This window comes from Toxotes jaculatrix, chromosome 14 (genome assembly GCF_017976425.1).
Source record: "Toxotes jaculatrix isolate fToxJac2 chromosome 14, fToxJac2.pri, whole genome shotgun sequence".
Lineage (NCBI taxonomy): Eukaryota > Metazoa > Chordata > Actinopteri > Toxotidae > Toxotes > Toxotes jaculatrix.
Window position 1 is genome coordinate 8447400 of NC_054407.1, and position 14775 is coordinate 8462174.

Sequence of the window (14775 nt, forward strand, 5' to 3'; positions counted from 1 at the left end):
CCTTTGGTGGAGCGTAGCTGCAGTTCTTGGCACTTGTAGATCAGAGTGAAACCATCGTGTGAAACCATTGGAAGGAATGTGTATATTGTCACCCGTATTTTCATGCACATGAGCAAACAAAACAAGCATTCTCTCATAAAAACCTGGTTTCATAGCACTACTGGTAATAAACTGTGCCTCTTACACTCAACCATATACAAAAAATGTGTAATACTTTGATTTAGCATTGGAATATGTTGACTTTAGCTTCAAGTTAGGAGCTTAAGTCAACAAAGCTTTTGTTTTGACTCAGAGAAAGTAATCCATATCTGAGCTGTCATATTCAAACAAGTCAATGACTTTATATTTATGATCATCCCCCAACACGGTCCAGACCTCTACACCAAGACCTCTAACAAGATGAGAAAAAAGGAAAAGTGTTTTAGCTCTAATATTCCCTCCCTTCACTGGTCCCCTTTTAGTTTAGAATATTATGTGTATATATTATGTGTGAAAAAACACTGCATGATCTTATCCCAGAATATATATTTCTGAAGTCGTTTCCCCAGGAAACCTGAGGCCCTTTTATCAGGGCTTTTATCTGTCACACATTCAAGGACGAAATCATACGGTTCAGTAGCTGCCTGAAAATCATGGGATCCTCTTTTCCTCTTCTATTAGATTTTTTTTTTTTTCAGCCTATTCAAGATTTCAACAAAGGACTTCAGACACTCTGATCCTTGTTGGCTTTTAGACCTGCCTGACCTCGTATTTTTACCCGGTGTTTGTATCTGTGGCTGAATGATGTATTTGTCCAGCATTTTGGATTTATGTATTTTATCTTTGCTCCTCACTGTCCTGTAAAGCTCAAAGGGCCTACAGTAATATAAACTTGAATCAGATATCAGTGATTATACAAAAATGTCCACTAACAAACACAAACACAGGGAAATCTGCAACAGATTTTTTTCTTAATCAAATCAAAGTGAACATTTAGATTCACTCTGATCAAAGTTTAAGGAAATATTTTGCAAAATAGTGCATTTTATCATGTGAGACCTTGTATAATATGTATGCAGTTGGCTGTGGAGTGTCTGCTCTAGGCAAGCTGAGAGGTGCTAAGGCATCAGGGGACAGCAGCCATGTGACTGTGGTTGCAGGGATTGGTTTAGTGCAGATGTGACATCAGCGAGCCTCCCACTCCCTCCCTCCTCCCCTCTTTCTCCCAGTCTTTCTCTTCCTCTCTCTCTCTCTCTCTCTGTACCGCTCAGTTTTTTTTTCTCCTTTGCCTTTCCTCAGCATCCCCCCCTCTCAGAGATGGCCTGTGTCGGTGCTGCTCAGGCATCCGGGGCCTAACGCGCACACAGAAAGGACCCCCTTCCCCCGATTTGTTGGATATTCCTCGGGTATCTCTTCTCAGTGTGTCCTCTACCACTGCTGCTGCCTTTCAGCTCTCCCCCCACCCCACCTCCCTGTGCGGGTGTCTGGGAGTTGGGCCCTTGGGGGTGGAGGAAATCAACATCGTGCTTCGCTGGGGAGCTGTGCAGAATTAGCTATGCCCTGCCCAGGAATCGTTTGACTGGCTGGATTTCTCCATTTCTGCTCGCCTGCACACCGGAGGGCAACGTAGGATGAAAATCTGCAACCATGATGCAAGGTGAATTATCTGTGCACTCCTACTCCTCCTTTATTTTCCACAATTTGTATCCCTGCGTCCTCCTCCTGCCCTCTTGTGTCCTGCTGGGCCATTGAAGCTAGAGAATCCAGTGATGTGATCTGTCGTGCCGTGTGGACCTCTGGAACAGCTAAGCTATGTGAATGATCAGTGTGATAATGTGACCGTTGTGTGTACATATATATATGTATATATATGGGTGTGTGTGTGTGTGTGTGTGTGTGTGTGTGTGTGGGTGATATTTGTGATAGATTGAGAGAAAATGTATGTGAGATGAAAGCAAAGGTGTTGGAAGAACTAACATTTGCAGCAGTGTAGATCTGCTCTTGTTGATCTCTGGTTGTGTTTGCGTGTGTTTACACATGTGACTGTGCACGTCTCCGTTTGCATGTGCAGATTACAGTTCTGTCTTTAGTTATACTCTCAGTCTGTGTCATAGAAACAGGAAGAGAGACATCTGAACAGTCCAGGAAGCTGCACTCATTCATACCTCTGCTGCTGTTGCTGTCAGAGCATAATATTATATCTTGCCAACAGGACAAGTGATCCTTAAACCATACATTATTTGGTGCCTGTTTTGCATAAAGGATACTGTACCAAAGTTACCAGTAAAGGAAGAAACTATGACAGAGGAGCTAAATCTTAGATCTAACTGTGTATGACAGATGCTCTGCCTTTACCATCCATTAATGCCAATGTGGTAATGGAAGGTGGCTATTATTAGCAAAAGGCCTGCAGTCAGCCTGCCATGATATTGTACTCAGCTTGAGGAAATCCACACTCTACACAGATGTCACATGCTCATCATAGCCCTCGTTAGCTACACGTGCATTGCACAGTAAAGGCTGTCAGGTGTAGTTAGTGACATTCAGCACATGTTATGTGGACTCAGACATGGCTGCAGTTCGTGTACTGCAATGACCGCCTTCTTGTTGATGGAGCATTTGGGTTCATCAGTATCATTAAATTCAGTATCTCTGGTACATGGATTATAATCGTTGACTACGTAGGCAACATCTTTGTCTTTGGTAAAATTTGTTCAAATGACCCTTTTTTGAACTTTAAGTTTACACTTTAAGGGCAACATTGTGGATGTTACATGCTTCAGCCACTTATATCCAGGTATTATATACTTTACATTACTGCTGATCATTTTCTAGAATATGCAACAAGGTTTTATATTGATTTCCTTTCTTTCTTCCTGCCAGCCTCTGTTTGTAGTTAATGCCAGGACTGTATGAAACTCCGCTTGGAGAAAATTTGAAACCATCTTAAGACAAGTGATCCATTGCAGCGAACATTTAAAAAGAAAGAAAAGTGCAGAATGGATCATCTGACCATGTCTGAAAGGCCAGTGGAGTGGAGTGGGTGGACATCCTGGAAAAGGGCAGCATTCTGGTATAAACCAGTGCTATTCATTGGTACAAGAAATCAGTAGGTGGAGGTAGTGTGCCATTTGTATTTTTTCCCAGCTGCCAAAGAAGAAGTTCAGTTGGTAGATGCTCGTGGGGAGTTAACACAGTGTTAAAGTAAAAAACTAGTTTCACACTGTCAAATTAAAAATAGCATAAAGGTCAGAACAACAATACAGAAAATAAAATACTGTACTTACAGGTTAAACAAAGGTGATCGTATTTCTTGACATAGCTTTAAAAAGGCAGTTAAGGCAGTTGAAGCTGTTGGTCTGGAGTTCATGTATCCGACCTTGGTTCTTTATTCTTTATTTCAAACTGCCTCTCTATCACTGGCAGCTGAGCCATGCCGTTGTTAAGCAGGCAACGCTGCTGTGACAGAGGTAGGTGTGTAAAGAATGACAAGTAGATTTTTTACACCTTTCCGCAACTGACAACCAATATGGACAACTGACAGACTGTCTGTTTTAGGCCTTTACCAAAATTGTGGGACATATGTTTCTGAAACAATGTCAGATGCTGCCAGATGCAGCTCAAAGTTCTGTATGAAATCTCACATGAGTTACTAGATTTCTACTACAGCTTTCAGCTGCATCATCTGTTGATGAAAGCCACAAGATGCGGCTGAAACATATTGAGTAAGTGGATCTTGAGTGAACAAATCTGGTCCTAGTAAAAGGTTTCGCAGAAATTTGTCTGGAAAGTCTGAAAATCTTGTTTCTGTGAATTAGCCAAACTCAACTATATTTACAGCTAATACTAATTACGTTATTACAATCATCTATCTGTTTAATGAGTGTTTTAGGGCTCTCCTCAGGCAGACTTTGTAAATGGGTTACAGCAACAAAAGTCGTCCTCTGATGCACGGTGTGATCTGAATTGCCATGCAGTCAGTGACCAGAAAAAAAAATCTGACCACGCTGCTTGTGCTGCTACAGCGTGTATCATATAGTTCAGCAGGTTTGTTACATATCAACGTCAGGATCGATTTGCTATGTTTAAACCTCGTCGCACAAGAAACATGCAGGTTAGGACGAGACAGAGGGCTCACAGTACAGAGCTGTATCCACTGATGGAGAGCTGTGATGCAGGAATAATCTGTGCTATTGAGCAGCCCAGCTAGCTACTAATACATCACAGGCCCTGACATGTCCTTCAGTACCCAGTAGAGCTTCCTCCCAAGTGAATGAGCCACTGTGCACAGTGCAGTCTTGTCATCAAGATTTCAAAGCAAGTGTGTTGATTCACCAAATCAATGACTTAATATTTATTTTATAATATTGTGAGGTTATATTAATTTTCATGTAAGCTTTAAAACACAGCAACATTTAGGACAGGACTCCATGTAGAAAAAACTGAAACCTTGTCGTAAAACAAATGAGCATGGGCATACGGTATGTTCCAGTGTCACACAGATTGCAAAAGGGAGATGATGAACGAAGAAGAACACAAACTGAGCTGCCTCTGAATAGTACAGAACGTTCATCCACCCAACTGTCCATCACATGTGTCCCTGTTGCTCTGGTATGGATGTGAGAATCAACTGTTCTCACTGGTCGTTTAAAACGCTGTTATGTAAACTTGTCAGTTGACTATTTGGGACAAAACATGCAGCACAGCCAACACAATTTATTTTATCAAACGTATTATCATTTGTTCACGTTAAATAAAATCAGAGATCATCTGTAACTTTGAACTGAGAAAAGCAAAGAAAAACACAAATGAAGTATTAAACTGAAATCTCCCCCACTGTTATTTACTTCTTGAAGAAAACCTTTACATTTTGCACACGCTGAATTGTGTTTTTGTCAGTTTTCCCAGTTGTCTTTATTTCAAGGCGGTGTGGTGCCAACCGTCAGTGCTGCAGGGGTGTTGGCATCCAGTTTGGCAGACGGGCTGCTGTAGTATTTCTCCCCCCCACTCTCCCTTGAATCTCGCTAATGAAGTGGACAGATTGATCAACCTTTCCTTGTGTTTCCTTTCCATTTTATACTGTCGGGGTGGGTACACATCAGGGGATTGCAACGTCTGCATTCCAGACTCTCTCCAGGATGTTTGTGTCCCAAAGTGATACACTGATTTATATCAGAGTACTAGTGTTGCTGTATTTCCTGTGTATCCTCAAGGATACATTCATCCTTGAGGTACAGTGCATCAGCCTGTTACCTGTCTGTGTTACTTGCTTTTAAGTGCATTTTAATGACAAGGTAGTTAACTTTATGCCAGGCTTTAAAACTTTAAATGAATTCTTCATGGTGTTTTTCTCCCTCTCCCTCTCTCTCACTGCGTTAGGACTGAAAAACCGAACCAGGAAAGCCCTGGGTTTACGAAAGAAAGACAAGGATACAGACACAACGTGAGTTTTCCCAGACTCACGCTCAACACAATGAACATGCAAGATCTCATAACCACAACAACTTTGAAAACAGCTCGAAAATTCAGCAGCTGGAGAATGTGAATGAATAAGCCTGGCTACCAAACCAAAATACTCTTATGGTAGTGAACAGAATGAGTCTATAGTAAACTGCCAAGTACTGAAAGTTGGTATTGAATGTTTGGTCAAACTTGTAATACATTTTTTGACTCATTCTCTGATGAGACAGTTTCAGTCATAAGTTCTTGTACGACTATGTTCAGATATTTAACATTTGAGAACAATGACCCTCTTTTGTTAATAGAAAGAAAGGGTTTGTAGAAACGTATATATATTTTTCAAAGTAAGGTATTGTTAAGTAAAGTATCATTTTGGAATAGAAACTAAAACTTATAAAAGTATGTTTTCCCTCTTTTTGTCACCTCAAACAGGAGCTCACCTGACAAAGAAGGAACTGGAAGTGGAAAGAAAGGAAGCGTATGTCCATTTTAAAATTTCTTAAAGTATTTCCTCTCTGTTGTCTCTTTTTTCTTGGGATTTGGAAAGATGTGCTGAAACCAAATGGAAACACAGTTAATGTAAAATGTAATAATGCCTCATTTCACCATTTTATCATTTGCACATACAAGAATGTCTACTTGCACATTTTATACAAATGTTATGTGTTAATTTAATTGTAAAATGAGTCTCTTGTCATCTTGATTTGTCTCTATTGCGTTGACAGAAAAAAGCCAATGGGGCACCTAATGGTTTCTATGGGGAGATTGACTGGGACAGATATGTAAGTGTGTTTGGCCTACTCTTTGTTTTGCTGGTTCTCCATCTTTTCTCTGCAGCTTTGTGCATGAAATATACCAGTGCTGGTGCAATCAGTGTCATGTAACGCTGGGTTTAACGTTACGGAGTAAACAGCGCAAATAGAATGATAGCTGCATATTCTGTGAGTCAGCAGGAGCTACAGCCAGGAAGCTGACTGTCTCAGGCAAGACATCTGTGAAATCTGATCCTCATTCATATACGGAGCTGGTCGGAGGGGAAGAGTTTAGCAGCGCCTCTGTTTCAGCGTGTGATGGACTAGAAATGACTGTCACCCTTCTCCTCTCTCTTTTACAGGCCTCTCCCGACGTGGATGAGGAGGGGTTTAGTCTCCGGCCCGGCGACGAGGGCGATTATATCCTTTTAGTGAAGAGCAGAAGCAGTGGCAAGAGCAGTCTTGGGACTCTTCTCCTGCAAAACTATTGACCTGTTTGGCTGAGTGATTCATTGGATGAGTGTTTCTCAGTATTAAATAGGCCAAATCAATAGTTCCTTCCTCTCATGCCACATCACATGTGTCCCTGCAGGGGCAAAAAAAAAAAAAAAAAGATAGAAAGAAAGGAGCAGTAGGGCGGCCAGTAAGAGCCACATTACGTGTGGATTGGCTTTTCTGTTGTCACTGAGCCACAGTTCTCATTAACAACTGACCTGCAGTTCACTGGTATTTTAAGTTTTTGCTCCCGCAGGTGTCAGCATCTATATGTTTGAATTGGATTCATAGAGAGCTGGCACTCTGGAGACTTCCCCTGAGCAGGATGATTTAACTGAGACAGCCAGAGTGTCAGTAAGCAGCAGACGGAGACACAGAGTGGACGTTTCACTCTGGTTCTGCAGTGTCGCTCTGCAAATTAACAGTGTGTTTGAGACAAATTGATATATTTTTAAAAGGATATATTAGCTTAAAATACTGCAGTGGATTGAATTAGTCTCCATCTGTCGTAGGGCATATTGTACTTATTCTGCTTTGTCCTTGACAAGCGATCACCAGCTTCCAAAGGAAAGCACTTTTTCTCCTCCAGCGACTCAGAAGACGACGAGGACAGCAAGAAAAAGTTCAAAATTAAGATTAAGCCGCTGGTGTCGGACAGTGCCAAATGTGTCCCTCCATCTATGGACGAGCTAAAAGCCTCAGTGGGAGGCCTGGCACTCTCTCCATCTCTGGTGAGCACTGCCAATCAGCACTCTGGTTCTACTACACAGTACTAAAGGGCACAAAACACACACACACACATGCACTGCAGTTTTTTATCGTTTAATAGCTGTTGATTTGTGATAAGACATACTCTATCACCTACAGTATGTCTCATATCTGTTTAACTCTCTTCCTATGTTTGTCTCTTTTTTGTCCCCTCACTTATCTGCTGTCATCTTGTAGAAGAGAAGTCCGGTAAGCCTGTCATACATCTTCATCTTTGTATCACCACCAAGAGAGATTGCATGGCATGAGTTCACTTAATGGAAATGCTTGATAAAGTGTTCCCTCCTATGATAATACACTAACAAGTTGTCTTTATGGCGTCACCCTCTTTCTGCATGCTGCCTCACCCTCAGTGTTTGTGCCTGTTTTAGGCCTTGCAAAAAAAAAAAAAAAAAAAAAAAAATCACTTCTTTTTGTCAATTCAGTTTTTTCGGTTTAGCCACAGCTTTACTTGAACCTGTCTGGCAAAGCATCTGTGTTACATAATGCACAGTAATCATAACACAAAGAGACACACTAAGCTCCAAACCTATCGATTTGGTCTCAGTGGAGCTTACATGCTGAGAGACCTGCTACTTTCAGTGTGCAGGTCTGTGCATGTTGGTCGAAGGTGATGCTGGGTATTGTCCTCATAATCTCCAGGGTGTTATGGCTCACGCTGCATTATTAAGGCTTTGCGGTGAAAGTAAAGAGGTGCGGTGTGTGCAGTTTAAGTTGGTGTCCATTTGACTGATTTGTCACTCACTCTCTGACCCAGGTCTGTTCTCTCTTCCTTTTTGCTGGTCTCAGAGACGCAGCCCGGTGAGTTTATCACGCCACCTGCTGGCTGTTTGGAAGCAGACAGCCTGACAGGCAGCTTTCTAATCTCTGCGGCTTGACCTGTTCTAAATTGTGCAGTGCAGAATTTAACAGGATACACAGCAAACTAACAGTAAATTTATCCTAGACAATGTAAAGTTCAATCTGAAAGTCTTAGTTTTTGCAGAACAAGTGAAAAGTTTACATATTTCCTAAAAAGTGAAAATGTCTACAATGTGGTCTCACTATTTTTCAGTTGTAAGAAAAAACAAAATGAAACAATGAAGCATTGAACAGTAGAATAAAATGACTCTTGACGAACATTTGCACTGCATTTATAGTGTATTAAAAGTTAACACACATAATATCACTTATCTGTGTCCTTACTTTGCCCTCTGTTTTGGATTGTTTCTTTTACAGGGACAGATAAAAAGAAATTTGTCCTGTAAGTACATCTGTTTGAACATTGCCTTTTCATTTAAACTTAGTTTTTGAAATGAAGAAATGTGTTTTTCTTTTAGGCATTTGCTCAAGTACAAGAACAACACTGCAACAGCTGAGCTTTTTTTTAAATGTTTCTTTTAGGTGAGGAAATTGCCAGACCCAGACGCTCCACCCCTATTCCAAGTCCTGCCCCTGAGATGCCAAGGTCTGTGATCACTGACCACTAACAAACTAAATAGCCCTTCTTATCAGTGTGTATGTTATTGGTACCAATGCAGATGTTACTTAATTATAATTATCTAAGTACAAGCAATTTTTTTTTTAAATTAATTCCAGACAGCATTGTCCCATCAGCATTTTACATCTCATATATATGTTTTCCAGATATACAGAACTTACGAACACTCCATACCAGGGAGCAAAAACATAAATAGGCACAAACTTTTTTCCCTTTCTATCCATATTTTAACTCCCTTCCTTTTTCTCCGGGTGTAGAAAAACATAGAACATAGTCTTATGAACAATGAACATGTAAATTTTGTAGCAAGAATCAAGAGGATCTGTAAGATACAGTACTTTTACCAGATAAAATCTGCTCTCAGTGGTGATACAAAATCAACCCAGTTTTCCCATAAATTCCTAAATTTATCTGATTCTAGTCTAGCCCAGAAAGTCAACTTTTCCATCCTATAAATGTTATGCATTACCTCGACCCAGTCCTCCACTATAGGTGCCTCTGTTTTCAGGCTTTTTTTTACCCACCACTAACATTATTCTGAATATATATATGCTCATCAAAGCAGTCAGATTTCATTGTTGTGTTTCTCCTTTTGCAGTGACAGGCTATCACAGAACGTTCCTGCCTTCTTTGGGCTGCCTTCAGAGACCAAATATGCCAGATACGACGGTTTGTCCCTTATCCTTAGTAAATAACTCAATATAATTGGACAGTGGAGTTTACAGAGGTGGCCCTGATTGTTACTTTGTCATTACACATTCACAGTGGTTCCTACTGATGTATGGGGAGAATCAAGACCACGGTCGGAGTCACAGCTGAGCAGAAGTTTCCCTACAGGAGGTGAGATTAATTGCACTGGGAGGTACATTAGTATATATATAAACGTGCTGTAATCTACATAGCTGAACTGACCTGAACTGTCATTCATCCTTGCTGCAGCTCCTCCTCCGCTTCCTCCAAAAAACATTCCATCGAGAAGTCATTACGGCTATCCTTCAGACTCCGCTGGTAAGTTTAGCTTTAAAAGCAGCATTATATATCAGTCATACAGTTACATCCCATGTGACTTGTGATCTAAGTGCTTCATCACACTCACTGCAGCTGATCTACCCAATGGAAGAGCAGCTCGCTGTTCTGCCCCCATCTACCTGAACGTCCTGTCCCCCGCCTCTTACCGAGGCTCCCCGGGCCCTGACCTGGACGACGTGTTCGGTCCCGTTGACAGCCCCCGCACCAGCGAGGACACAGTGTCACCTAGATGGGTTACTTTCACAGATGACAGACCCCCGCCACCAGACGAGCCCGCTCCCCCTCCACCACCGGACTCTCCTCCGCCAGACACGCCCTCATCCACCCCCTCCACCCCCTGCCTCTCTCCCGGACCGCCGCCAAACGAGCCCCCGCCTTCGCCCCCACCTTTTTCTCCCGGGTCTCCTCCTCCTTTCACGCCACCAGACTCACCCCCCTCCATTGTGCTCGGACCTCCTCCTCCGGATGAGCCAGCCCCTCCCCTGCCTCCTGACTTCTCACCCTCTAATTCGCCCCCGATCTGCCTCGACGAGGAGGCGATCGATGAAGAGGTGCTGCAGTTTGCAGAGTACTCTTCATCCCCTGCACCCCTCAGCCCCGTGCCCCCTCTGCCAGCAGAGCGGAGGTCCCCTCGGGCAGGAGTCATCTCTCCCCTGGTCCTGGGGGGCGCAGGAGGAAAGAGGACTCCAGAGGGTGCATACCTGAGAGATGATATCCCAGACTTTGTTGGCTCACCCAGAGAGATGACACCAAGCTTCAGAGGAACCCCACCTCCTCTCCCTCCAACCACCTACAGGTCTATTATGTCTTCCCCGGGGCCCTACTCAGGCAGCAGTGAGTACTCAAACTCAAAAACACACAAAAATACTGATCACAGTACTGACAAATGTTGTAAATGTATTTAAAATAAAATTTTAAATGTGACTTTTATGCTAATTTTAGCTACAATCGGACAGATGCTGAGTACCTACCAAAAGTATGGACAAAGATGGAGGTGCATTAAATGCTACCATGTTATGTAATGTCTTTTACAAGACACTTGTCTTAGGACACTTCTGTCTGAGTAGCTTTCTGAATGAATCCTTCCAGTTTTGGATTTGTATAGAAAAAGGTGAACTCTGACAAAGAAGCTGCAGTTTTAAAAAACAAAAGCGGTGATTACAGATATCGGGTATCACAGACTAGAACTTTATTTAGTAGTATTCAGTGAATCCAAATGTTACAGTGTCAGAGTGTTGGTGTGTTAATGGATTTATGAAGTGGGCCCATCTCACCACAGATTTTTGGATGAATCAGACCCACAACACCTCCAAAAGGCTCACTGATTTTTATAGCATCCCAAAACCAAACCCAAATGTCTCACTGTGATCTGAAGGCAGTGCTAACCACAGACACTGGTATGTGCCGCAGGTCCCTCGTCTCCAGCTCGTCCTGCCACGCCTCAGTCTCGAGGCAGCCCAGTCCCTCCGCCTCCTCCTCCTCGACCGTCCTCACGACCAAAGCTGCCCCCGGGGAAACCAATCACAGACCTGGTACATATGAAGTGTCCTTTTATTCCTCTGACTCTGTCTCTCTTTGTCTCCCACTCCTTTGACATGACCTAGACAGATTCACAGCATATATATTGTGTCCAGACTCGCCCCTTCAGTCCGCCGGTTTCTGGCAGCCCACCGCCTTTTGCCCCCCTGGCCCGGGCAGAGAGCTCTTCCTCCATCTCCTCCATTACCTCGCAGAGTGCAGCGTCCACTCCAACCTTAGGGAGGGACCTTAACATATCCACCGCAGGTACACTACCAGCAAGTCAACCTGGTCTAGTCACATCTCAGTCTGAGTCCATGTTGTCTGTCGCTCATCATTGTGTCCTTGCCTTATGGTCTTGTCCCTCTCCATGATTCTCTCCTCCTCCTCCTCCTCATGTCTCTGCTTTCTCAGAGGCCTCACAGCCTCTGGTATGGTTTGACCACGGCAGGTTTTATTTAGCTTTTGAAGGTGAGTCGAGCCAGAACGCTACTGTAGTCCCACAAGTGCATGTACTGAAAGCACCTGTCCTGTTTCTACCTGTGGTCCTGTCCACGTTCATGTTCAGTGAGCCTAAATCTGGCTGCCCACCCCATCCCATGTCCTGCTCACTCACCTAGATTCCAGATTCAGAACGGAGGGTTCAGTTTTGCTTTTACCTGTTTGCTTTTGTCTTTTGTTTGTTTATACTCCCTTGTCCTCTGCGTGTAACCCATGGCTGAACCTTCGGGCAAACTGGGATCAACCTAGATGTTAAGATTTATTTATTTGTTTTTTTTTTTTAGATAAACCTTTTGCATGTGTTTTCTTCAGGATGCTCCAGAGGACCCAGTCCACTCACCATGGGACCCCAGGACACTCTGCCAGTGGCAGCTGCCTTCACAGAAACCATCAATGCCTACTTTAAAGGCGCTGATCCCAGCAAGTAGGCCCGCATTTTTTATTCTGGACACTGTGACATTACACATTCACTAGCCACTTTATACAATTTATAATTTTGTTCATAAAGGTGAAGCACTTGTATAATAATGTGGTGATAACATTAAAGGAAAGATAAGATAAAAAAAAAAAAAGTTTAGGAGAGACCAAGGACAACATTTTATAGTCTCTTTTTAAATAATAACTAGTAAAGTGGATACATGTCTGGTACCTACCCTCACACTTTCCTACAACCTTTGGTACTAAAGAAACTCTGGGAGTGTATGTTATTGGTCAGCATGGTGTGTGAGTTCTGCTTCTCCTCTCCCTCTGTCCCAGATGTGTTGTGAAGATCACCGGGGAGATGGTGCTGTCCTTCCCTGCGGGCATCACCAGGCATTTTGCAAGCCACCCGACTCAACCCATCCTCACCTTTAGCATCAGCAACTACAGCCGACTGGAGCAGGTCCTCCCCAATCCACAGCTGCTCTGCTGGTAGGAAAACACACTTGCACGGAAAACTGTAATAACATAGGTCACTATGTACCTTCAGAAGCTAATGTCAGTTACAAAAGTCACTTGATAAAGAGCTGAAAAAATAGAACTACTGGTCTTTGTTTTATTATAAATAGTGTATAATATACCGTCGGTGTCTGTAGTAGAAATTGTCTGACTCAAATATGTACCTCTCATCTCTTAGTGATTCCACAACAGACAGTGTAGACACCAAGGAGTTCTGGGTAAATATGCCAAACTTGATGAGCCATCTGAAGAAAGTGGCTGAACAGAAGCCTCAGGCGACATACTACAACGTGGATATGATCAAATATCAGGTACCTATGTATCTGCTGTCTGTCTGTCTTATTGTTTCAATCCATCCATCTATCTCACTCACTGTCTTGTGTCTCTGTGCATCTCAGGTGTCAGCAGAGGGGATCCAGTCCACTCCTCTGAACCTGGCAGTGAGCTGGCGAGGTGATGCCACCAACACAGACCTAAGAATAGACTACAAATACAACACCGAGGCCATGGCTGCCCCCGTGCCACTACACAACATCCACTTCCTGGTACCTGTGGATGGAGGCATAGCCAAACTCCAGGCCATGATCCCACCTGCCACCTGGTGAGCACTGCATATATTTAAGCCTGGTTCGACATGTTCGACATATAGGAAAGCTAAAGCTATGAAGGAATGGCTAGGTGCTGAGATGTAGACATATATTGTGGACATAATATTTATTCAAAAGGTGGAAATTGTATATAGCTTCTCCCTCAATTGCCAGTACATGGCCAATAATGGAGATTTGAGCATTCTTATATTGTTTTTGAGCATTTAGAGAACAATTAATCATATGTCATATCAGACAACATGTCTTCTGTAAAATAACAACTGTTTTCTCATAAAGGAATCCAGAGCAGCAGACGATACAATGGAAGATTCCCAGCCTCTCTCATAGATCTGAAAATGGAGGTGGGTGTTTGTTTTTCCTCATATATTTATAAAAATCTTCTTTTTAAACAATGGGTCTCATAAAATTATCCCTATATGTCACTGAATTTCTAAAATACACCAAGTAGCACAGTCAGCTTATAGCTATCTGTGTCCTGCAGGAGTAGGGGCTCTCCTGGGCCGGTTCCAGATGACAGAAGGTCCCTGTAAACCCTCCCAACTGGTAGTCCAGTTTACCAGCGAGGGAAGCACTCTGTCGGGGTGCGACATCCAGCTGGTTGGCACTGGCTATCGGCTATCGCTGGTCAAGAAGAGATTTGCTGCAGGTCAGTTTGAGTGTCAGAAATGCGTGTGACCTTTTTGGTGGCCAATCGTTTTTATTTTGAAACAACCTGTTCTTCACTCTCTGATTTGTTTCATTTTGCTTCACAGGGAAATATTTGGCAGATAATTAGTGGACCTGTTTGTGAAAGGAAACAAGGGAATCAATGGCTTTTTACTGTGAAGACAATGGATCCATCCCATGTTTAGTGCATTTGAAACATTATCTTTAGGAACCATTAGAATTAATGGTTGAGATTTAACAGAATAAGAGACCATAACACACACGATATTTGACTTTATAACATCATATTCAGTAGACTGACTGCTGCTGAGTTTATGCAAGTAAATACAAATCATTAGTTTTGTGTACTTGGAAAACTTATGGGCTTACATGGAGTAAAATATAGAGAAACCCTGATTCTTTGTTCTTGTTAACTTAATTGTGGATTCATGCAGTGATCCAGCCTTATTCATTTCAGTTTCTTTTGTCTAACTGGTTGTCATTGCAAATGCACTATAAAAGATAATGTGAATAGATTATATAGTATTAAAACAATCTTAAACAAGGTGGAAAAGAATGGAAAATGTAAAAAAACAGTGTA

The 14775-nt window shown here is 42.6% G+C and overlaps 1 protein-coding gene across 1 annotated transcript; it reads left to right on the forward strand.

Moving 5' to 3' along the window:
* Positions 1 to 1605: 1605 nt before the first annotated feature.
* sgip1b (SH3GL interacting endocytic adaptor 1b) lies at positions 1606 to 14358 on the forward strand. Its single transcript, XM_041054997.1, has 24 exons — positions 1606 to 1636; positions 5359 to 5422; positions 5872 to 5917; positions 6165 to 6221; positions 6554 to 6611; positions 7242 to 7417; positions 7632 to 7643; positions 8244 to 8255; positions 8673 to 8697; positions 8838 to 8901; positions 9533 to 9603; positions 9700 to 9774; positions 9874 to 9945; positions 10027 to 10797; positions 11374 to 11495; positions 11598 to 11748; positions 11896 to 11952; positions 12295 to 12406; positions 12739 to 12894; positions 13100 to 13232; positions 13320 to 13522; positions 13806 to 13870; positions 14011 to 14175; positions 14282 to 14358. Exons 1-24 carry the CDS (start codon positions 1627 to 1629, stop codon positions 14302 to 14304), a joined length of 2700 nt encoding a protein of 899 aa, XP_040910931.1. The 5' UTR covers positions 1606 to 1626; the 3' UTR covers positions 14305 to 14358.
* The last annotated feature ends 417 nt before the right edge of the window (positions 14359 to 14775 follow it).

Coding starts and splice junctions, on each gene's coding strand:
- sgip1b (XM_041054997.1), top strand. Junction 9,775..9,873: donor CAGAAGTTTCCCTACAGGAG/GTGAGATTAATT, acceptor TCCTTGCTGCAG/CTCCTCCTCCGCTTCCTCCA. Junction 13,523..13,805: donor ATGATCCCACCTGCCACCTG/GTGAGCACTGCA, acceptor TTTCTCATAAAG/GAATCCAGAGCAGCAGACGA.